At 54.6% G+C, this 23,765-nt stretch overlaps 1 protein-coding gene across 1 annotated transcript in view; it reads left to right on the top strand.

Annotated features, from left to right (window-relative positions):
- Window positions 1-22,657, top strand: part of BCL2L13 (BCL2 like 13) — a 31,521-nt gene extending 8,864 nt beyond the window's left edge. The window contains exons 3-7 of the mRNA XM_029077822.2: window positions 5,270-5,377; window positions 6,132-6,288; window positions 8,885-8,954; window positions 13,669-13,812; window positions 20,683-22,657. Of these exons, the coding sequence (XP_028933655.1) occupies window positions 5,270-5,377; window positions 6,132-6,288; window positions 8,885-8,954; window positions 13,669-13,812; window positions 20,683-21,402 (1,199 nt within the window). The 3' untranslated portion in view covers window positions 21,403-22,657. The remainder of the gene's footprint in view (window positions 1-5,269; window positions 5,378-6,131; window positions 6,289-8,884; window positions 8,955-13,668; window positions 13,813-20,682) is intronic.
- Window positions 22,658-23,765: the final 1,108 nt, after the last annotated feature.

Genomic DNA, 23,765 nt, shown 5'->3' with positions numbered 1-23,765 from the left:
CTCCCTGGGCCCCCACCACCATGGTCTCCCTGTTGGTTCCCGGGGCGGAGGGGGTTGTGAGGGACAGGAGCGAGCCAGGTTTGGAGACATCACCTGCTGATTTTTCCCACCCCGAGGTCCCGCCTCGGTCGGCTTCTCCCTTAACGTGGGCAGGGGATGGTTGGAAAGTTTTGAGGCGGTGGCTGGGGGAAGGCTGAGGTGGGCGGCTCCACCCTTCGCTCTGACACCCCTGCAGACCACTCCACCGCCCTCGTTGGGTGGAGTCAGGCGACTGACTTGTTTCTGGCCGGGAGAGCGCTCAAGGTTTGCCTGGTCCCAACTGGCCCATTTCTGACCCGAGGAGGTCTCTCTGGCTTGGTGACATCTGACCTTACAGTGACGCAACTGGAAATCTTGGATGATGATAACAATAATAGCAAGAATAATAAAAGTGGTGTTCGTTAAGCACTTACTATGTGCCAAGCACTCTTCTAAGCACTGGAGTAGATACGAGGCTGGATGCAGTCCCTGTTGCCACGGGGACTTAATCCCCATTTTACAGATGAAGTAACTGAGGCACAGAGAAGGGTCATGTAGCAGAGCTAGGATTAGAACCCATTTTCTTTACCTCCCAGGCCCCTGCTCTAACCACTAAGCCAAGGAGCATCTTCCTCATTTCCTGTGATGCGGAGGCTCTCTGGACGGCTTGGGAGACCGGGTTGGTAGAACTAAGAATTGAACCTCAGCTGACTCTTTGATCAACACTAATCGCCTCGGGGATTCCCTTCCAGACAAAATGATTTGGGATTGCCTCTGAAGACGTTGATAAAAGTGTCCTCCCACAGTCGTGACAGGAAATCCCCGTTTGCCAGTGTGAGGAAATTGAATTGGATTTCCACTCTAGTTTAATGTTTAAACCTGTGTGTGTTTGTGTTAGCTTTCATTCGTAATAGTTATGTGTATGCACCCACCCATAGTATTTATACTTGATCTTCCTCCACTACTTCGCTAATCTTCTTCCTGTATTCTTGCTATCTGGTTTTCCTCCTGCTCTTGCTAATTATAAATAATTTGGGCCCCCAGTATAGATTGTAAGCCTCTCGAGAGCAGGGTCCTTCCCAAAATAAGTAAGCATTGTCGGTTTGGGACTGAGCCCTTTCCGCTGTTACTGCTCCTATTCTATGGTGGTCTTCCCCTTGGATCACTCATTCATCAAATTTGTTTCTACTGGCACGTAATCCAGGGGAAGAGGTCTCGGGGCCAGGAGTCAGGAGACCCAAGTTCTAGTCCCGACTCTGCTGCCGACCTGCTGTGTGACCCTGTCCAAGTTTCTAACCTCTCTGGACCTCGATTTCCTCATCTATACAACATGGAGAAGATACTTGTTTGCCCTCTCATTTAGATAGTGAGCCCCATGTGGGACAGGGACTCTCCGATCCGAGTATCTCGTGGCTCGCCCAGTGCTTAGAATAAAGCATAATATAAGCACAAAATATTATTGTTGTTGTTATTGGTAATGACAGAGTGGATGGGAAGGTGGGGGGGCGACCACTGAGCAGTAAACATCAGTCATCAGCAGTGAACCGGTGATGACTGCTGACATGCTGCTTTTTTTTTTTTAATCCTGTAAACCACGGGAAATGTCCTTCCAGGCTTGTTCCAACACCTGGGTGAGTTGGGAGAGATTCCTGTCTTCCCAGACAGAGCCTTGTTTATTTAAAGGAACCAGACACCTAGTACAACTCCCTCTATAATGACCCACAGCATTAGCGTTCGACTCCTGGCACCATTTTAGTGACAGCCACAACAGTGAATCTCAAATCGGGCCCAACTCTTTTCTGAAAATGATACCCCGCCTGCCGGGAGACCGATCGATAGGAAGAGATGTCTGAGGGGGCCCCTGCTGGGGTCGGGATGGTCCGTTAAGACTCTGGAGATTTGTCACGCTCTGATTCAAAAAAATAAAAAATCAGCACAAGCACATTTAGCAGCTTCGCTTTCACACAAACGGAATGAGCCTCCTAGTGTTCAGCCAGTAAACAGTTTGAACTGGCTGCTCCTGCACTAGCGACCTGAGATTTATTGGTCAAGTGTGAAGCTCCTCATCCCCCTCCACCCCTGTCCCCAAATCTCTTGAAATGAATTTGGGGTGAGAGTGGAGGGGGATGTCCCCGAAGACGCGGTGAGAGGAAGAGGGCGAGGTTAACTCGTCCTCTCCCGGGAAAGCTAACGCAAGAAACGCGTCGAACCGGGTGCCTTGCAGATTGGGCCGTCCTAGGTTGGCAGAGGAAGGTGGGGAGAAGGCCCGGTGCTCGCCGAGCCCTAATGGAAACTGGGAGGCCAGAGGACCCTCCCCTAGCAGTGCTGAAGACAAACAGACTTCGCAATGTTTGTTGTCTCAGAGTCCTTGAACCCACGAGCAGAGGTTCAGAGGAGCCCAGCATCCCTGCAGGGTTTTGTCCGGCTTCCCTATTTCAGAGTCGAAAGAGCCACGGATTGTGCCACCTTAGACATACAGCCTCGCCGTTTGTTTCCTGGCAGCAGTAGGAGTTCTAGGCCTCTCACTTTCCACCTGGTTTGCTCTTCGGTATGACAGCCGGTCGTGTGCGATCGGCGTCACATCAGTCCCGGGAGGATGGGCGGCTCTCTGGATCCAACTGCCGCTCTCCGGCCTGGGTCGGCCAGCTGCTTGAATAAGCTCTTCAGGAGGTTTCCTTCCGCCGTGCCGGAGGGCAGCTCTCTCGCAGAGGAATGATTCCTTCGCTGCTGGAGGCAAATGATAGAAGAGCCATCACTTAGAGCTAAGGAGGGTGCTCTGATGGGTTGTGGTATTCAGCGCTAAATAAAGAATGGGGGAACCGGTATTAGGGCCAGAAGAAGAATGAATAGTTCATCAAGAGCCGTAGGGAGCAAGCTGAGGAGGCCCAAGCTTAGGGTGCTGTAGGTGTTTTAATGCCCTGGCACAACACCTCCTGCAAGTTGTTTTCTCTAGCGGTGGGCACATGTGGAAGAGGCGGAGAAATGGTCAGTGAGGTTGCTAGGGGCTCCGAACATTTCCTGGATAAAGCAGTTTTCCGGCCTTCCGCTTCATTGAGCCGAACACATTCTATTTTAAATCCATTAAGACTAAAGGTACACGCACGGAGATGTTTTTAGTCTTGTATTCTTTATTAGGCACAGGATGGCAGAAAAAGAACCAAAGATCCCGATTATTAATTTTAGAAAATGCCCGCCGCCCCTCCATCCTTCCCAAAGCAAAATCGATGATGTCCAACAGGCAGGCCCCCCTTCCCGGGCTTGAGGGGACTGAGTCGTCAAGTGAGCGTTCAGTGATACACCCCTGGGGGTCCACAGGCTGAACCAAGGAGACGGAAATAAAACAAGTTATGGGATTTTTATTGTCCAAAATGGCCAACCCAGATCATCGGTGTCCTACCTTCGGGGTCCTGGACAGATAACATCACAGTAGATGATTGTGTTCTTCCACAACCTGTTGTGCTGGTCTGTAGAATCGGCAATTGAAAGGCCTTTTGGTCATCTTTCATGTCTTCTCGTTGGTCACATTTTTAAGGAGATCTCCCCGGGTGCCCTCTCATCTCATCTGCTGCCCGCGGTTCCATGTGGGCCGCCCTTCCTCTTTCCCCTGATATTGGAGATCGATACCTGTTCTCCCTCCCATTTAGACTGGGAGCTCCATGTGGGCAGGGCCTGGATCTGAACTGATTATCTTCTATCTATCCCACCACTTGGTATTACATTTGATACATATCAAGAGCTCAACAAATACCATTATTAACTAATTAGCATTTTGGGATTTCATTCATTCCATCCAACCTGGAATCAACTCTCCCTTTTTTTTTCTTTCGAGTTCTTTTTTCATTCAAAAATTCATCCAGCTTTCACCATCTCCCTGCAAGGCCCAGTGAAGCTCTGGAGCGTATTAGGGAAAAAATGTACCAGAAAGAGCTCCAGTGTGGAACATGGATAAAAATCTCAGGAAGAAATGCAGATTAAAGAGCAGCCAAAGTTTAGCAAAATCAAAAGCTGGTGGGGAGCCAGCTGTCTGAACTCAGACTTCCTACCTTGGCCACGAACGGGGGTGTAGACAGTGGGGCCCGGGTGGAGGCATGAACATGGAGAGGGACAGACAGTGTTTCTGTGACAAGGCATCTTCAATCCTTGATCCTGGAGAGGCTCCTAGAATTTCCCTCTGCTGTATCCCTTCCTCCATCCCTCCCCACTCTATAGCAGGGCAAATGGAGAGATGAGAGGTGCCTATTTGTGACATCCCATCTGGGAGGGTAGCGGGTTTTCTGAAGCTTCTAGAGTTCTCTCTATAAAACCTTTTGGAGTGTGAAGTTCATCAATCAATCGGTCGATTGCTGGTATTGGCACCTACTATGGGCAGAGCACCATACTCTTGGAAGATGTATTAATTGCCCTCAGGAGTTTACGGGCTAGTAGGGAGAAAGCCAGTGGCTGAGATTCCAGGGTGGTGGGACCCCTGGCCCGTGGGCTGGGTCTCTGGCTATACCTGACCTGCATCTCTGATAACCCAGATGAGACTTCCTCTCTCTCCTTCTTCCCGACACCCCGCATGTCTTCCCTGTGGTTCACTTGAGTTGGTGTCCTCCCTCCAAACCAATCGAGATCTGTAGAGAAGTCTGCCCAGGGGGCCGGACCGGATTCTCAGAGTGGTACTCTGGGAGCGCCCCATGATCCAACATGTGACACCTTCCTGGAGCTAATTAGCAATCCACCAGCTAGGGGCCAGGGGTGGACCTCATTTATTGAACCCTTACAGTGTGCGAAACACTGTACTGAGCACTTTGAAGAGTACAGTGTAACACCAAACAGACACATTGGTCTCCCCTTCCGTGATTCAGAGTACCGGAAAGGTTGCAAGCCGCCAATGCCAGTTGGTCCGGCATATTATTGTTCCAGCATTACCCAAGTGAAAATCAGCCTATTTTGGGGCTTCCTTGGGCCAACTCTAGACTGTAAGTCACTGTAGGCAAGGGAATGTGTCTGTTATGTTGTTATATTGTCCTCTCCCAAGTGCTTAGTATAGTGCTCTGCACACGGTAAGCGCTCAATAAATACGATTGACCGACTGAAATGGCACACCGTCGACTAGAGCGGTTGGGCATTCCCTCGGTCCGGTCACCGATTTAAAATGTAACAGGAACTTTAATTTTACATATTCTGGTCCACTGGGGTTCTTTTGCCTGTTACTCTTCTGACTCATTTTAAATTTTCTTCATGGACTGAACTTTGCGATTTGTTTCAGGGACCCACCCGCCTGCGTCGTCTCAACCGCTGGACAGAGAGGTTCTGGGGAAGGTGAAAGCTGAAATTGAAGAGGAGCTAAAGTCCTTGGATAAAGAAATTTTGGAAGGTGAGTTTGCCCAGCTCGGTCTCCTAATTTGGCCGATTTCATTCCAGTTGTGGAATCTGTGAAGCGCTCATTATGTGCCGAGCACTGGGCTAAGCGCTAGGAGTAGATGCACGATACCGGACGCGGTCCGTGACTCACATGGAGCTCAAAGTCTAAAGGAGTGGGAGAACAGGTATGTAAGCCACATATTACAGGTGAGGAAATGGAGGCACAGAGAGATTAAGTGACTAGGCCGAGGTCACCCAGCAAGAGAACAGCTCTGAGGTCTGCGAGACCTGCTTTGTGTGCGGGATAGAGGTCGGCAGTTCTCTGCTGGGTTTCTTTTCCTCGTTAGCCTATTACTGTGGCCCGGCCCCCTCCTTGCCTGTCATCTAGCCTGGCCTACTGGAAAGAGCACGGGCCTGAGAGTCAAAAGGACCTGGATTCTAATCCCGGCTCTGCCACTTGTCTGCCGTGTGACCGTGGGTAAGTCACTTCACTTCTCTGGGCCTCAGTTACCTCATCTGTAAAATGGAGATTGAAACTGTGAGCCCCATGCGGGACAGGGACTACGTCCAACCCAATTTGCTTAGAATCGTGCCTGGCGTATAGTAAGCGCTTAACAAATACCACAATTATTGTTATCATCTGGTCTTTTCTTAGTGACTCTGCAGTTTGCTGGTGTTCTCCTGGGAGCAGGGGGCGTGGGGACCTTCCCTAGCCCCAAGGCAGATGTTGTTGGACTTAGCGGGATCTCTCTGATCTCTGTCCCCAGCCTTCGCCAGCACGGGCTTTGACTGCCACACGTCTCCGGTGTTCAGCCCGGCCAACCCCGAGAGCTCAATAGAAGATTGCTTGGCCCAGCTCGGCGAGAAAGTGGCCCAGGAGCTGAAGGAACCCCTGCACCAAGCGCTGCAGACTCTGCTCAGCCGGTGAGTCGCCAGGCGACACCCAGGGAGCGGCTCCCCGTGCTTCTCGGACGGTTGGCGATTCGCTCCCCGTGCTTCTCGGACGGTCGGGGACGCGGGCCGGGCCGGTGGCCCGGGAACCGGGCCGGCGTCTCCTTCGGTTCTCTCCCCCGCCCTTGCGGCGGCTTCGCTTCAGAGCCGGGGGTCACGTGGGGCGGTGGGGATCTGACACCTCGATTCATCTGTTCGGCTAATCCCTATCCGTTTTGGCAGATGCATTTTCTCCGGGTTAGGAAGGAGCTACAGTGATTTCCCTGTCCCCCTCCCTCCAGCCCCTCCCTTGTCCCCTCCACAGTCACCGGTCCACAATCCCGAAAAGGCCAAGCCGCTGGACCCCCGGCCCCTGACTTGTGATGAGAGGCCACTGCTGTCATCGGCTCGGGATACTCAGATGTTCCCAAACCGCTTGACTGGCACCTCTCATTCTCCCTGAGCCACTTCCTCATTCTCAGGAAAGACAACCTCCTCAGGCAGGCCAGGCTGCTTCTGCCTGGGATGAAGCAAGCAGAGAGTGAGAGTGAGCGGGCCTTAAAAATGAGCTGAAATGGGCCTAAACTATAAAGCAGATTTTCTTTTTTACTCTACTCTTTTGTAGCTGGGTAGGTCTTCAAAAAACAGACGAGGATTAGAAATTTGTTTTGAACTTTAAGATCTAAGTTTTACTGTTTTTGATTTGAGTTATTAAAGCAGTTGAAACTCCCCTTTGATTTGTCGAAAAGTTCCTTGAAAGCGTTTCCACAACGCTGCGGGGGCAGGAGAAAGGATAAAATGGCTCCATCTGCCATCTGAGAGCTGGTTCATCAGAGTGGAATTCAGCAGGATGGAATGTGAGTTCCTGAATTTCCCTGTGGGGAGAAAGGCCCGGAGTGAGCCGAGATAGAGCGGGAAGCAGAAGGAAGTGAAGGGAGACCTTTGAATCGGGGAGCTTGGCGAGACCTGGATCCTGTTCCCAGCTCCGTTCCCAACTTATTCTAGATCACCATTTCTCTGTGCCTCAGTCTCTCCGTCAGTCAAATGGGACTGAGAGCCGTTCTGCCTATCTCAGAGTTGTTAGGGCGAATTAGAAGCCATCTGGAAATCTCTTTGAAGTCCTCATAGAAATGAGTTCTCTGAAGTATTTCTGTTTTCATCCCTTGGCCTTTATCGGTCTTTAGTCTTTTCTTCACCCCATTTCCACCCCACTCCAAAATTAGCCGTTCGAGGTAAATTCTGGTCCAGTAAAAAGCAAAGAGTACTGAGAGGATTCATTCTGAAATTGACATCTTTGTCAAAGATTTGATTTTGGCACAGATGAAATTGCCTTTGGAAGCTTGCGTTGGAATGTGGGTAAATAAGGGGTGTCCTTAGTTACTGGAAAATGCCTTGACTTTGCAGGTGTTTGATCATTTTGATCAAACCACCCCGGTTCATTATGGTTTCAATAAAACGAGACCTGATCGGCCCGGGAAGAGTCCCACCTTCCCTCAAACCTTCCTCACTCCTTTTGTCTAGAAGGCGTGACCAGGCCTTCTGGCTTTGACAGACGTCGGGTTTTCCTTCTGTTTAACGCTGCTGTCGCCCTCCCATGTGCATTCCGACCTTTGACTCTTCAGTGTGTTTCGTCCTAAAAGTCTCCGCCTGGCACACACATTTCCTCTGAGAGTCACTGTGGGGTCCAGCGGGTTCAGGAAAGCAAGGAAGGCGATTCCCACATGCCCTGAAGCTGCAAGGGGCACTTTAAGTAGGCCCTCAGTTTACAGAAAGGGAAAGTGAAGTAAGCAGGTGGCCTCGCGTCACCCACCTCCCAGCCTGACCCGGCCCAATCCAGTGTTCTTTACTGTTCAAGAAAGAGTCACTCTCTTGAGAGTGACCGTTCAGCACCTTACTATTTTGGTAGGTGATTTCCCCCCACCCAGTAGTATGTTGTTTAGTGTTTGAGTTGTTGATTTTAAAGGTGACTTCTGAGTGATCATTTGTGTCTCAAATCAAATATTGTGTTTTTCAGAAAGATGTGCTGGACATTCATGTCAGTCATATTTATTGAGTGCTTACTGAGTGCAGAACACTGTACTTAAACACTTGGGAGAGTACAGTAAGCTTCAAATCAATCAATTGAATGTACTGAGCCCTTACCGTGTGTAGAGCTCTGAATTACGTGCTTTGGAGAGGACAGAACAGCGAAGTTGGTAGTCACCTTCCCTGCCCACAAGGAGCTTACAGAATAGTCTAGTTCAGAGTGCAGGAGGACGTATATGGTGCCGTCCGGTGAGGAGGTTCAACATGACTCCCTCCGGCAAATGGTTTTCCCCCGTTTAGAGAGTGGCTTCAGGCCACTACTCTGGAGGAGAGTCAAAAACGGATGTAGCTTGCTGAGTTCAGAGGACATCCTGACCCCCGTCGGTGATGTGTTTGAAGGGTTCAAGTGAATGACGAATGGGTGACCCATGTCATTTTATAATTAAAGGAGCATGTGTCTGTGCGTGTATATCTCTACATGTGTTCGTCAGAGAGGGAGAGAGAGCTTGGAAATGAGAGCTTTTCTTATATCTTTGTCTCATACATGCTTTTTAAATTCGTGTAGGCCAGTGACCTATCAGGAATATCGGGAACGTGTACTGGAGACAGCTTCTCATGCCAGCGGATGGAATAAGGTACTGACTGAAGTCATGTTTATATCTCTCTTCTTTTAAGAATTTTTAATATCTGGATGTTGTGAAGAAGAGTTCTTAGCACTGCATTCCAGGAGAGGATAGAAGTTTTTGTGCTAGCCCGACACTTAATGTGCATAACTCTCTAACCAGTATTTTTATGTAAATCCATGAATGAAAATGCGACCTATTGCCGTGAGTGTGGTAAACCCAGGTATTCACCTGGGAAGGGATGGCAGGGACAGGTGACTGTCGACAGAATAGTGAAAGGTCAGCATTGTGGGGGTGTAAATTTTATTACAGTACTGGGAGGGGGTTCTAGCCGAGTGAGGGGTGCCGTGCTTTAATCTAAACTTGTTAATATTTCTGTCTCTCTGCTGGCCAGTCTTTCTCCATCTCTCTCAGTCTGCCTGTGATCACTGACTCTTCATGCCTCCCCTATTGTTCCCCTACTGACTCCATCCTGAATTTGTTTTTAACTCTTGGTTTGCAGTTTATCTGAGGCTTGGTAGACCACAGGGTAAATCAGATATTTCCGGCTTTAAATCAAATCCTACCTTTCTTTGGCAACCATCGAAAGAATATAAGGAAGGAGCAAGGGGGTCAAATCATCATAAATTCATCCCACGAATAAATGTGGTTTTCCTGTTCTTGGACAGAAATGCATGTTGTCTGAGATTGGAGTTTGCCTCCTCACGTTTCTGGTGACTTAAACGGCTGAAAGAAAACACAGTTCGGTCTTGACGATTTTTTTTTCACGTGTGGTATTTTAGCACTCAGTTTGTGACAAGCACTGTACTAAGCACCTGGGGTTAATGATAATGATAATAGTAATAATTTGATACAAGATCATCAGGTTGGAGTCACCGTACCAGCGAAACACTTGCCGGGATGATGATGCTCAGTGAAAAGTAAAAGTTCAAGGAAATCTTGAACTCTAAAAATTTAAATGTGATTGAGGGTACAAAAAAGCCAGATAAACACTTCCCCCAGAACATTTTTAAAAGTCCTGAAAAACGACCCTGTTAGAAAACATTCTGAATAATGCAGATGGCAGTGTTGCCTAGAGGAAAAAACACAGGGTTGGGAGTTAGAAGGATGTGGGTTCTCATTCCGGCTCTGACGTATGCTTGCCGTTTGTCCTTGGACGAGCCGCTTAATTTCTTGGGGCCTCAGTTACCTCATCTGTAAAATGTTGATTCATGATCTGTTCTCCCTTCTGCGTAGACTCGATAGTGCTAACAGTGGTTACGTTGTGCAGAGCACTGTCCCGAGTGCTGGGAGAGAATATACAGGTAGGAATTAGACCCAATCCCTGTCCCCTCGGGGGGTGCACGATCTAAGCCTAATAATAACAATAATAATAATAATAATGGTATTTCTTAAGCACTTATTAGGTGCCAGGCACTGAACTAAGCACTGGTGTGGCGGGGGCGGGGACTACAAGCAAATTGGGTTATACACAGTCCCTATCCTGTACGGGGCTCACAGTCTTAATCCCTATTTTACAGATGCGTGCTTAACTGAGGCACCGAAAAATGAATTGCCCAAGGTCACGTAGCTGGGATTAAAACCCATGACCTTTCGACTCCAGGCCTGTGCTCTATCCACTAGGCCGTGCTGCTTCTCGAGCAGGGCAGAACCCGGCCCCTCCTTAGACTCAAGCTAGTGGGCCTCACCGGGCCGTATCAGCTGTGGCTGGCTGGCCACCCGGCTATTTTTAGCCCCCGAGAGCTTGGGAGCAGGGCCCAGCCAGACCAAGCTCAGAGGTGGCAACCGAGGGCTATGGCTAGCATTCGACTTTGGTCTGGGGCCCGAGGGGCGGCGGCGGGGAGATTTAGGCGGTGCAGTCCGGTGGTCTCCCGGAGCGCCTTCTAATCTTCAGGATCCGTGTCTCGCATGCAGTTGGCTAGCCTGCTTCCCGAGTGCTAGTCCATTTAGGGATAGGTGACGTAGGTGCCGTCTCTCCTAGCAGTCTAGAGGCCTTACGGAGGAATTGGTTTCATTTCCTCTTCCCATCCTGCCAGACAAGTCTTGGACCAAGGGAGGACTGTGTGCGAGTATTTCCGGGAGTTGCACCTGCTAGTGCTCTTCATTCAGGGGTGATTTTTTTTTTAGAACTGTAGAGAAGGCAAGGGGCCCAACCCCGAAACCTTGACTTAGATTCCGTGCCTAGCAGAGACGCGCAGGGCCCGTGCCTTTGTCTGGGGGAGGGAGGAAACAACCGTATAGTGCTTAGAACAGTGCTTGGCACATTGTAAGGGCTTAACAAATACCCTCATTAATATTATATTTTGAGGATACGAGGGTCAGTCATTTATAATAACGGGGTCTTCCTGGACCCATCTTCTTCCCCTTTGACCTGTTCCTCTGTGCACCTGGTGAGGTCAAGCGGAGGGTAGAAACAATAGTGAATCGCAAAGCGGCCTTGAAATTGAAGTTACCAGGGAGTGCTGCAGTGGAGGTTATTTTTCTCCTCCTGGGTAGAATAAAATGGGCTTATTAAAAAATTCCTTCCTCATCCCTCCATGTTATTTTAGGCAACTCCTGGGTACTAGTTCAGGGGCCCCTAAATATTGTTGGTGATGTTGTTGTAGACTGTAAGCTCCCTGTAGGTGAGGAACATGTCTACCATCTCTGCTGTTTTGATCTCTCCCAAGCACTTAGTAGAGTGCTCTGCACACAGTAAGTGCTTAATTAATATCATTGATTGATAAAAGACGGTGGATCAAGCACCGTGCTCAGGATCATCGGATCAAAATAGTAACCTCTAAGAGAAGTTCATCTGCATACTCCAGAGAGATCCCGGGGTTTTTTTAGGGGGTTTTGACATCCCACTAGAGACCAGAAATGATGACTTTCATCAGTTCATTTTTCTGGTAGCATTGCTGCTGCCTGGATCTTTCTCACAAAATGCTAATAAATAACTCCCGATGGTCGACTCAAGAGACCAAGCAAGTAGCTTCAGGGTCTCGGAATTATTAATCTGGATGTTGGCCTGAGCTTTCAGCCCAGTAGCAAATGGTTTAGTGCGCCCAAGCAGTCACTTCCAAACAAAACACTCCCAAGAGATCAAAAAGAACCCTTTCAGAGGGCGAGACTTATCCCCAGGGAAGAAGTAGCTGGCTCTCCTGGCATGGGCCTAACCAGCCGGGGGTCTCCCTGAATTCTGCCAGTGGGGATATGGGGTTGTTTTTCTTGCCTAAATTGATTAGGTTCACTAAAAAACAAGGCCCTTCTGCACTATTCTAAAGTGCATAGGACTGTGCTTGACACAGAGTAAGCGCTTAACAAATACCATAAAAAAAAAGGTCATAAAACCCCCAAATGTTGTCAATTTGGCCTGAAGGATTTTTTTATTTCTTTTGGTTTTGATCGCGATGGTTTTAAAGGTTCATTAGGAAAGTTCATAAGAGTTCCATTAGTTGAAATTTGGTGAAATGGGTGCTTCTGGGCTTTTTGAGCCTATTAGAATAATATGTGTATAAATAAAATGAGGTTGACTCTTGCAGCTCATCCCATGAAGCTTCCCATTGGTAGTGCTGTAGTTGTTTGGCAATGGAGGCAGATGTAGAATTTTTTTTCAAGACATAAAAAGGCCTCATCTGGCTCCCCTGCTTCTGTTTTGCCTTTTTTTAAAAATGGTATTTGTTTAGCACTCACTATGTGACAGGCAGTGTACCAAAGGCGGGGACTCACAGTGATAACCCCATTTTACAGATGAGGCGATTGAGGCACAGAGGAAGTGAAATGACTTACCCAAAGTCACACAGCAGATAAGTGGCCGAGTAGGATTAGAACTCGGGTCCTTCTGACTCCCAGGCCCTTGCACTATCCGCTAGGCCACGCTGCTTCTTGCTGCAAACGCCTTATCTTCTCCAGGACTGCCGAGCGGTCGTGTGCAGTTCCGCAGGTTCGAAGAACAACGAGCCCAGAGGGCAACTGCCAACCTGAAATGAAAATGATTCCATTTCCCCTCTCTGCAGAAAGCTGGGCAATGGGGGAGTCAGCCGGGGTGATTCCTGTGACCTAGGAGCAGGGGAACAAAGTGGCCTTAAAAGGCTGTGCGGCCTCTCGGCCCGGATCGACTTCCTGGTCGTTTGGAAACATAAAAGTTCTGGTTTGTGTTGGGTGAGATGGGGAAGAAGACGACTAGCTGATATTCACATAATTATGGACTGTATTAAGCACTGACAATGTGCCAAGCACTGAGGCGGGCCTGAGACAGTCCCACCAGACCCGGTCCCAGTCCCACAAGCGGCTCACGTCTTAAGATGGTGAGCACAGATGCCTCATCTCCATTTGACAGATGAGGAAACTGAGGCCCGGAGAGTTGAAGTGAGTCACCCGAAGCTACACAGCAGTCATGTGGCCCAGCTGGGACCAGAACCTGGGTCTCTTGATTTTCGGTCCCTCGCTCGACTGCGTGGCCTCCTGTCGGGGGAAGCCGTGCATCAGAGAGTCGCAAGAGTGACCTGATTTTCAGCTTCGTTTAGGAGAGCAGTAGCACCAGGGAAGTAGCCCGCTGGGCTAACTTTCCTGTTGAGGACTGCCGCCGTATTCCCTCTGCCAGTATGAAATGATTTCCTGCCTTGGGGCCGCCGCGCTCAGTTCGATCACCAGGTAGCCGAACCTGAAAAATCTCATTTTCCAGCTTTCCGATTTCTGTTTTTTCTTTCCCCCCACCCCCCCGCAACCCTCGCCGCTTCTCCGGAAGGTTTTGGTGCCTCTGGTTGTGCTCCAGCGAATGCTGAAGGAGCTGACCCTGCGCGGACAGGAGCCCCTCGGGACCCTGCTGCAGTTCGGCGTGACGTACCTGGAAGACTTCGCCGCGGATTACATCATCCAGCAGGGCGGATGGGTAAGGAGTAGGCGGGTGGGCGAGCGGGGCTGCTGGCCCACGGGGGTATGGGGCAGAGGTCAGCGGCCTTCTCTCTATTCTAAACCCCGGGGGCGCGGGACCCGAGGACCTGGGGCCAAAACTGCCGTTGCCCTCTGAGTCGGGGACGGTGGTTTGGGCTGACCGGCGCTGCCCGGGAAGCCGGTGGCATCGAGGTCACACTCCAAGAGCCTCCCCGGGGGCTCGGAAAACCCTCGTCCCCGGGTGGGATCTTCCCTTTGGCAGCTGGAGCTCTTGGGGAGTGAGAGCCGGGCGAGGTAGGGAACTCGCTGCTGCGGCCGGGGACCCGCCGGAACTAGGAACTCTGTGACCTGCGTTGAGGCGTCGCGCTGAGGGTGCGGTTGGAGGGGGCGGATCTACCTCACGGCAGCGACCCGTAGCCTCCCCTCTCGATCGATCAGTGGGATTTATTGAGTGCTTACCATGGGCAGAGCACTGTATTAAGCGCTTGGGAAAAGTAAGGTGCAGTAGGGTTGGTAAAAAAAAAAAACTAACATGACTTCATGGAAAGAGCACAGGCCCGGGAGTCAGAATGACACAGGTTCTAGTCCCGGTTCTGTCCCGTGCTTGCTTGGGCAATTCACTTTACTTCTCGGTGCCTCAGTTACCTCATCTTTAAAATGGGGATGAAGACCGTGAGCCCCACGTGGGACGGGGAACGTGTGCGACCCGATGATCTTGTATCTATCCCAGTGCTTAGTTCAGTGCCCGGTACTTAACTTACCGGTAGTAAGCACTTAAATACCACAGTATTTTTTCTTTGGACTCAATCCCTGCCCACAAGGAGTTTACTGTCTGTAGGGCTAAACCGCCAAAAATAGCCCCCGGGGCCCCTCCTGAGTTTCGGGTCCCACTGGGAATGTGGTGTGATCACAGTTTCCCTTCCTGGCCCCACCTTGACACATTCAGAGTTCTCTATTGGGTTCTGTTGTCATTTCGATATCTGTGTGATTTATGAAGCGCCGAGGACCGGGCAAAGCTCTGGACTAGAAAGAAAATCAGATCAGACAGTGTCTGCCCACAGGAGGTGCTTACAATCACAACCTAACTCCATTTCCTATCCTGGGAGAGCAGGGCCCGGACCTCCTGCTGGGCCAGGATGGGTCATTGCTCGGAGCAACCCCGCTTTCAGAAACCCCACTGAGGCAGCCCTACCGAATCGGGCTGAACTCTAGCAGCTGCGAGGTGAGCCGTGTCACCACTGCAAGCCCATCTGTAAGCAGGTATCCGGGATAGCAAGCGGGGCCTGCTGGATTCCAGGCGGCTGCCCAGATTTGCCGGTGGAGGGCTAGGAGGGCGGGAGCTGTGCTCACAGTGAATGGGCGGCACTGCCTCTGCTGGGGCTCTTTGCACGAAGCTTGTTCTAAGCTGGGATTAGTGAAATGATTCCCCATTCAGTTTGCTGGATGAGTAAAGCCGGTTAGGACAATCCAGTGATGAAAAGCCCCAGCAGGAGAAGCCTCTCCTCAGCGGTTGAGGGCTTCGCTTTCCTTTGGGGATTTCTCCTCCTAGGATTGGCTGAGGCTCCTGGCCAGAGTCAGTTTGCAGGACCTCACTCCCGGTTCAGGTTCGTCCCCGTCCTTTTTCTCCCTGGGTCGCCTTTCCTCTCCCCACCTTGTCACTCATTCACCGGCGTGGCCCGAGGTCCCCTTGCGAGCCGAGGGTGGAACAAGGCACTAGGGGTGGGGCAGGGGAACGGTGCCCATTTCTTGGTCTGGAGGGTCGAACTTGTGAGCGTCCGTCCCTTCCCCCGCAGCCTCTGGAGGACCGAGGGTGCCCCTGGGTCCAGGATGGACCCTGCCCGGGGCAGCTTGGTTTGAGGGCGGCCCCTCTCTGGCACTCCCAGCCCCCAGCACGCCGACAGTCCCCAGAGGGCAGGAGGCCCGGTGGATAGCGACCGCGTGACCCGTGCGTGCGAGTTATGTAAGCTGGGAGCCCGGGTGGGTGTTTGCCATGGGCAGAGTGTTGGTGTGTAGTCACTCAGGCAAGAAATCAAGATGACACAAGCAGCCTAGCAGAGGAGGTAGAGCTATTTCTGTAACTGAACAGAGAAGGGGAGGAGGTGCCGTCAGCTCTGATGACTGGGTGAAAGTGGAGTGATAACCCAGCGCCTGTTCCGGGAATGGGCGGAGGCCCTTTGGCCTGTGGGTTTGCAGGGAAGGAGGGGGGATGCTCTCGCCCCCCTCCCCCCACACCTCGTGCTTCAGTACCGCTGGAGTGTTCGGCAGCGGGTCTCGAGGCCTCTTTGGGACGGTTGGTTTCTCGTCCTAACTTAGATGAGGTGACCTTTAGCCTGGGCGGTAGGTGGGGAGGGCCCCTTGATGAGGACGTAGCTAACTCTCCCCTTACCCCCCCCCGCCAGGTTGGCATGTAAAGTTAAAGAAATGAAGGTGGTCCCCAGAGGGTCGGCCCCTTCCCTGAAGCGTCGCTCGCTGGAGTTGCCCCGAAGGAGTGCTCGGGCCTGCCGCTGGGCCCCGGGAATGGGAAGTGTCGGGCAGAAGTTTCCGGGCGCTGCCTCCCCCGCGGAAGGGAAAAGGAAGAGCTGGAGAGAAGAGCGTGGCTCCTTAAACCTTACCAGCACGGGTTGTGTGGTGGGAAGATGGGAGCTGGCGGTGTTTTGCTTCTGTTTCCCGCCCAGTGCTCGTGGCGGGAACCACGTTGCTTAGACGGGGCAGGCCCCAAACCTGGTATTGTGCCCTTAGGCTTCCTTCGAGAGGCCTCAGGTCTCTTAGCGATGAGAGCCCTGGAGCCCTGACTCCTGCCCGGGAGACCTTGCCTGGGACCCGGCCTGGGTCAGCGAGTCACCTCACCCCTCTAGGTGGAAGCCCCCGTGGTGCCCCCTCCCCGTCGACCCGTTCTGTCCTACTTCTCAAAGGTGTCATGTAGGTGGATTAGATGATGCCCGAGAGAGACCGGATCCCCTGTGGGGAAGATGCTCTGTAATGGCAAATAAAGCAGAAACTCGTGCTGTTGTGATCAAAATGTGCCACCACCAGCCGGCCAGTTGCATTGCCCCGTCCGGCCAGCCGACTCCACCCCTCACCCCCATCTCTCACCACCGCCGTGTCGCCGGGAGGAGGTGGGGTGGCCACGGGACCGGTCTTCAACTTGCCCGGTCTCGCGTCTAGTACTGACACCGTGCCAGCCACCTCTCGGCCTGGGGCTCTGAGTGCAACGCCCCAGCCTGGGCTCCTGCCTCCCAGCCCCGCGCCTCAGAAGCGATGCCCTGTTCGTGTTCGCGGGGGTCTCGGGAGGGGAAGACGATGGCCCTGGGGCAAGGGGGGTACTCAGGGACCCCATGCCCCCCGCCCTGGTGACCCGCCGTCTCTAACTTCATGTAGATTTCTGCCAGGGTTCCTCTGCTGTGGTGACATTGTCACGTAGCCTAGGCACAGAACCCGCACCCGGGCTTTCCACGTTGGCAGAAGGGCATCCCGTTACCGCGTGCTTGGGCCGGGAGCCGGGCCCTCGTTCTCTGTCCATCCGTTTTTCTATCTGTCCGCCCCAACCCTGACCTCCGCGGGGCCCAGTTCCCCAGAGCTCCCGGGAAGAAGGGGTTCGGGTGGCAGAGAGCCTCGGGGACATCCGAACGGTCCGGGGTTACCCTTCGACGTGCTCAGCCTCTTTCTCCCCTCTCCCGACTGACTACTTCTAAGACCATACCGGCCCGTGAAGGGTCCAGCCGCTTTCCCATTTCCATCCAGGGCAGAATGATTTCGGGTCCAATTTGGTCAAGGCTCAGGCTTTTTTATTTATTTATTTTTTGCCTGGCAGCCTTATTAGGGCCCGGGCTAGTTGGCATGCGCGTCTCTCTCTCCCTCCCTCTCTCCGTCCCTCCCTCCCTCCCTCCCTCCCTCTCGCTCGTTCCCTCCCTCTGCCTCGCTCCGCTCACTCATCCTCTCTGCTCCTCCGGGGACAAGGTTTGTTCTGAAAAGTGCACCGTCAGATCAGTCGGCAAGGGTAAGATGCTTCCTTTTTCCCTTTCGTAAAGGCACCCAGCATAGCCTGGCCCCCTCAGAAGGTCTTCCCAAGGCCCACACTGCCCAAGGGGAGCGTTTGGAGGAATCGCCAGGGAGCAACCGACAGATTGGAACCGACCCCCTCCATCTGCTCCCCCCTCCGCCCCCCCGAACCTTAGGGCATCTTTTGGCCTTTGTGCCCTACTTTACAGCAATCCTGAAAAAGGTTCACACTCCGAACGAAGCGTTTGTCTACAGAGCGTTTGGAAGAGGGACTTCTCGGAAGCTCTCTCGTCTGTAAGGATTTTTTAAAGCCTCTACTCCCCACCCTTTCGTATTTCCCTTTTCTCGGCTGGCCCCGGTGAGCAGACCAGATCTGAGGGCGCTGAGCTGCTCACACAGACGCTGGGTCTGCTTTAACTCGAAAGGCAATTCTTAATGTTAGCTCAGAGCGTCCCCTGGCCTGCAAGATGAAGGATGATGAGTGTTTTTTTTAATCCGAAGGGTAGTAAGCGCCCCTCGTAAGCTTTAGGGGAGGCTCTGGCCCCAAGCGAAGATCGGGCCTTTTCTCGCTCCCCTGTTGACAACCTAATTGTGTACTTTGTTCAGGATAAATGACCAAATTAGGGTGCTGGGGCCCCGGGGCAGGGAGCGGGAACTGCCCTGACGGGAGCTTGGGCCCCAGGCCAGGTCCGGCGGGGCGTCGCAGGCGTCGCTGCTCTTGAGGGGACAAGGGGCGCAGAGCAGAATCCCCACCTGAAGTCTGTTAACGGCGGCGACCCTCGGGGTGGGAGAGCGGACGGCCAGACAGACGGATGGATGGACAGCCCCCCAGAGAGCCTGGCAGTCTATTTGCCCCAGAAGGACAAAACCCCCTGCCGCTTCCCGCCAGGGCGTGGCAACTGATGCCTTCCGGGGTTGGGGACGGGTGGGAGATCCCTCGAGTTTCTTTTCATTTGATTTTTGCAGTCATCTCTCAGTCCCGCAGCTTCGGTCCACCTTTGGGTCCTGGAGTAGCTTGTTTGCCTCTCCCACTTGCGGAACTGGAGGGAGTGACTCAGGAATATTAGTGAAGTGAGCAGTTCCGCGGCAAAGCCCCAACAGCGGGGTTAAAACCACTCGGATGACTGAGGAAGCCGGGAAAGGGTGGGACCCGCTCGGCAGAGACGGGTCAAGGTTTCACCCAAGGACATTGCCGAAATAACATTTTCAAGGCAGCTTCCCTACCCCGCCCCCACCTCGGGCAAAGAAAATTTCTGTTTTCCTGGGTCGGGTCCAATGGGAAGGTTGCTCTGGGAAGGCTCCTCTGATCGGTGGGACCCCGGCAGGATTTTGCAACGTAAAGTTGGGCATTAAGGAGCGATGGCCCGAGGAGGAAAAGATGACAGAAACTCCCGGAAACGGCTGCTCCTCCTCTCGTAAGAGTCGTCTCCAGAGAGTTAGCCGGGAGAGGGCAGGCCCCTAGGAGGAAGGTTTGGCTCCTGGTGGTCTCAGATGGGGACGCAAATGACAATTTTCCAATTGCAACCAGGTTTTACAGTTTGAAAAAAAAAAAAATCAAAAAGCTCTTTCCGAAAGCAAGATCACAGAGAAACCGGCCCGAGTCTGTGCCGGACCCGGAAAGGGCGGCCTGGCGCGAGACCAGCCGGCTCTCATCCTCTGCCCCAAGAGGGGACTAGAAGGGTCAGATGGCATTAGCCTTCTCAATTCCATTCTCGGGGAGGTCCAGCAGTCAGGCCGAGGCAAGGGCATTCACCGTGGTCTCGTTCCTTTTCTTTTTTCCTCTGGCATTTAAAGGCGTATTACGTGCCAGGCACTGTACTAAGCGCCGGGGTACATACAAGCTAATCAGTTTGGACACGGTCCATGTCCCACGGGCCTGGGAGTGAGAAGGTCACAGGTTCTAGTTCCGGCCCTGCCTCTTGCCCGCTGTGTGGCTTTGGGCAAGGCACTTCACTTCTCTGTGCCTCAGTCACCTCATCTATAAAATGGAGATCAAGACTGTGAGCCCTGTGCGGGACAGGGATCGTGCCCAACCCGATTAGCTCGCATCTCCCCCAGTGCTTAGAACAGTGCCTGGCGCTCAGTAAGCACCTGACACATCCCCCAGTTGGTATCCATCGGTTCCTCGCAAGGCGGTGCTGTGGCCGGGGGGTGGCTTCGATTTTCGCCTCGACTCGGGACTTGGGGCGGGACCATCCGGGTGATTTGGGCCAGAGGCGGGCTTGGGCTTTCCGACCGGAGGGTATAAACAGAGGGCCGGACGTCGGCACCAGACACGCTCTTCGGAGGGCAACGCTACCTCTTTAGGAGCTGCTGTGGCAGAGGCGAAACCGGCAGAGTATTTTGCTTGTCAGATATGCCCGAAGGGATTCCTCATAAAGATTGGGAAAGGACGCTTCCTCTGGAGTGCGCGCAGATTCCCTTTTCTTAGAATCCTGGGTTCTTGTGCTCTGCACATAGTAAGTGCTTAACAAACACCAACATTATTATTAAGTACTGGCCGTGGAGGGAGGTAGGGATATTGACAGAGAGGGGCAGAGAGACCCCCGCCCCCCAACCTGTTTCATCTCCGCGGGAGCAGAAGAGCGGCGGTATTTCCTAGCTCCCTGCCCGCCTAGCCGAGGGGTGGTGATCCCGGCTGCCTCCTCCTCCTCCTCCTCCTCCTCCTCCGCAGCGTTGTTGGTTAGACAGATCCGGGACCGGCCGCGTGCGGAGCCGACGCCGGTCAGCTCCCCGGGGTCCCGCGTGCCCGGCTGGACGGCCCCGCCAGGCAGTGGCACTCGGGGAACGACGCGACCCGGCAGCCTCTCCTTGTCTTCTGCTCACGTGGCCTCTGTCTCGCTCTCCCTCCCCCCTCCCTCCTCCCCAGGGAACCGTCTTCAGCCTGGAGCCGGAAGAGGAAACGTACCACGGAGCCATCGCCGAGGACAGCAACGACATCTACATCCTCACCAGTGACAACTCCGGGCAGGTCAGCCCGCCGGAGTCTCCCACGGTGACTTCGTCCTGGCAGTCGGAGAGCCTGCCGGTCTCACTGTCCGCCAGCCAGAGCTGGCAGGCCGAGAGCCTCCCCGTGTCCCTGGGGCCCGAGTCGTGGCAGCAGGTGGCCATGGACCCCGAAGACGTCAAGAGCCTCGACAGCAACGGCGGGGGCGAGGAGAGGAGCGAGAACAACTCGTCCAACTCGGACATCGTGCACGTGGAGAAGGAGGAGCTCCCCGAGGGGATGGAGGAGGCCAGGGGCGCCGCGGCGGCCCCACGGGCCGGGGCCCCGCCGGAGACGGAGCCCGAGGCGGCCGCCGCCGCCGCGGCCGAGGCGACGGCGCCCCCGCCGGGCAAGCCTCTCCCGAAGCCGGTCCCCAGAGCCGAGGAAGCGGCCCCGGCGCCCCAGCCCAGGACCGCGCGGCCTCCGGCGGGGGAAGCGGGAGCCCGGGAGGAGGGCCGCCTCTCGGAAGAGAAGCTCCCCGTCGCGGAGGAGAAGCCCATCCTGCTGCCCGAGGGCAAGTCCGTGCTGCTGTACGGCGGGGTGGCCGCGGTGGCCATCCTGGCGGTGGCCGTGGGGGTGGCCATGGCGCTCAGGAGGAAATAGCGGCTGTCGCGGAGGGGAAGGAGGCGTGCGAGAGGATCCCCCTTCTCAGTTGCGTTGACCCAAGGTGGAGCCGGCCGCTGGTGACCGGACGTGCGTTGGTGACTCTTGGGCGGGATGAGGGCGAGGGGCGGCGGGACGGGGCGGCGGCCGGCCGGCGTGGACACGGTGGGGGAGCCGGCTCGGCGACAGCCGGGCGGGCGGCCCCAGCGCCCCGTGGATTCGGATCCCGCCGGGACGCGGGTCCGGCGGCCGGACCCCGGGCCCGGAACCGCCACCGGGGGTGAGGATCCGGCGGCGGAAGCTCCGTTCCCCGGTGACCGCCGGTCCCACGGCAGGGCGTCTTCCGTCCCCGGGGGTCCGGGGCTTCCCCGACACCCAGCCTGCGGCGGCGGCCGCTCCGGCTCTTCCCCCGTCCCCCTCCCTCTCCCGCTCCCTGTCCCGTGCGTGGCGTGAGTGAGGATCTCTCCCCTTCCGTTTCAGCCGCCTCTCAGGTACTGCCCCGGCCCCGGCCCCGGCCCTCCCCGGCTTCCCCGTCAGCCCCAGGGTCGGAGTGCTTGCTCGCCGTCTGTGCTGACGCGCCCGTCTCCCCCCCCCCCCCCACCCCCCCCAGCTTCCCTCTCCGCACCTTGTAATGATGCTGCCTTTAGAAGTCTCCCGAGCCCCCTCCCTGCCGGGGCTGTCTGGCCTACCCCGCTCGGAGGAAGGAGGAGGACCGCTCTCGGCCGGATCCTCCCCCTCCCCGAGATGCGCCTGGGCCCGGCCCTGAGACCGCCGGCCTCCCGCGGCCCCTTCCGCCCAGGGAGCGCCCGCCTGCCGCCCCTTCCCCGTCACGCCCCCGCATCGCGGCCCCGGGCCCAGGTACGGCGTCGGCCGGCCCTCGGGCGGGCCACGGGTCTCGATACTAGCGTTTTCGGAGCCAAGCTTTGCCGACCGCCCGAGACGAATTAGTTCACGGATCGCGTCCGGGCCGAGACCGGAACGTCGGCTCGTGCGAGGCGGCCGCCCCCGCTGCCCCGACGGAGTTTCCACGCGGGTCGCCCCGCGGGGGTGGTGAGCGGATGAGGGGAGGGGGTCGGGTGGACCGGAGGCCTCGTCGCCGGCACGGTGTCGTTACGCAGGCCGAACGTGCCTCGTGCAAAAAGTCATCTCCGACTCGTCGGTAAATGTAACTGATTACTTTTTAGATCCTGGATTTTGTAATAAAATGACTTCGGGGAACAAAAAGGAAAAAACCCTATCCCCATCCCCCAATGCACGTGTTGTTTAGTGTGCTGGCATTTCTCTTCTCTGTTTGAAAGTAAAATTTCTCCCCGAAGGGCAACGGGCGGTAGATGACGGCCGAGAGAGCAGAGCCGCCCCACCGACCGTTAGCGCCCCGGGCCCTCACCCTGCTCTTCAGGGGCCGGGCCGGGGGGGACTCCATCAAACGCCGGATGATTTGCTAAAAGGGAAAAGGGACTGTTCCGTGGCATTACTTCCCGTTCTCGAGCTCGTCCTCCTAGGTGTCTCGGACACGGCGGGGATTGGCCTGAAGAATACCGGTGAGTTGGCCTGTATTTTTTTTCTTCTTTTTTACAGAATTTGAAGCTTTCCCCTTCCCCCACCCCTCTCCACCCCAACCAGGCCACGCTCTTCGCAGTCCTCGCCACGGGGACGTCCGTGAGAAGGGAGCCGGGAGGTCCCGGGGCAGAGGCCAAGCCCCGTTCGGTTTCCACAGCGTACAGGTGGGGATTCCGGCCGATTCCAGCGTCCCCGGGGGGAACGGGCGGAAGAGAGAGAGACCCGGGCCCGGTGTGGCCCACGGGGAGAGCTCAGGCAGCCCGTGTGCCTGAGTTTGAGGGGCGCGCGGCTTCTTTCCCTCTCCCTTGTCTTTTGAGGATCACTGTCAGCTGGTCATTGTCAGCCTTTGGACCAAGTCTTCCCTCTGGCTAAAGCCCAAGCCTCTCGCTCTCTCCGCTGGGCCCCGCTTCCTCCTTACAAACCGGTGGAGCCGGGCGGGCGGGCAGCCCTGCAGGTCGTCATCTTTAATGGCCACGGCTTTCTCCCGTTTTCTCCCGAGCCCTGCTACTGGATCGGTTCCCCGGTGACCTTTCTGGCCCTCCTGCCCCCACCTTCCTAAGAGCAGAGGCCAAGTGGATGAAGATTCAGGGCGGAGCTAACTTATCTGCGGAAATACGTTTTTTCCAGGAAGGGCTGCCTCCGGCTCCGGTCCTCGTCGCTGGGAGACTCAGGCGGGAAGGGGAGGCTTCGGTTTTTTGCGGCGATGAGAAGTATTTTTCAAATCCTAAGTCCTCGCCTCTTGTTACGGGTCCGCTTTCTGGTACCCCTGAGGTCACTCGCTAATAGACCGGCGGGTTACAGTC

This window comes from Ornithorhynchus anatinus, chromosome 13, assembly GCF_004115215.2.
Source record: "Ornithorhynchus anatinus isolate Pmale09 chromosome 13, mOrnAna1.pri.v4, whole genome shotgun sequence".
Classification (NCBI taxonomy): Eukaryota; Metazoa; Chordata; class Mammalia; order Monotremata; family Ornithorhynchidae; genus Ornithorhynchus; species Ornithorhynchus anatinus.
This window is presented reverse-complemented; position numbering and strand designations above follow the sequence as displayed.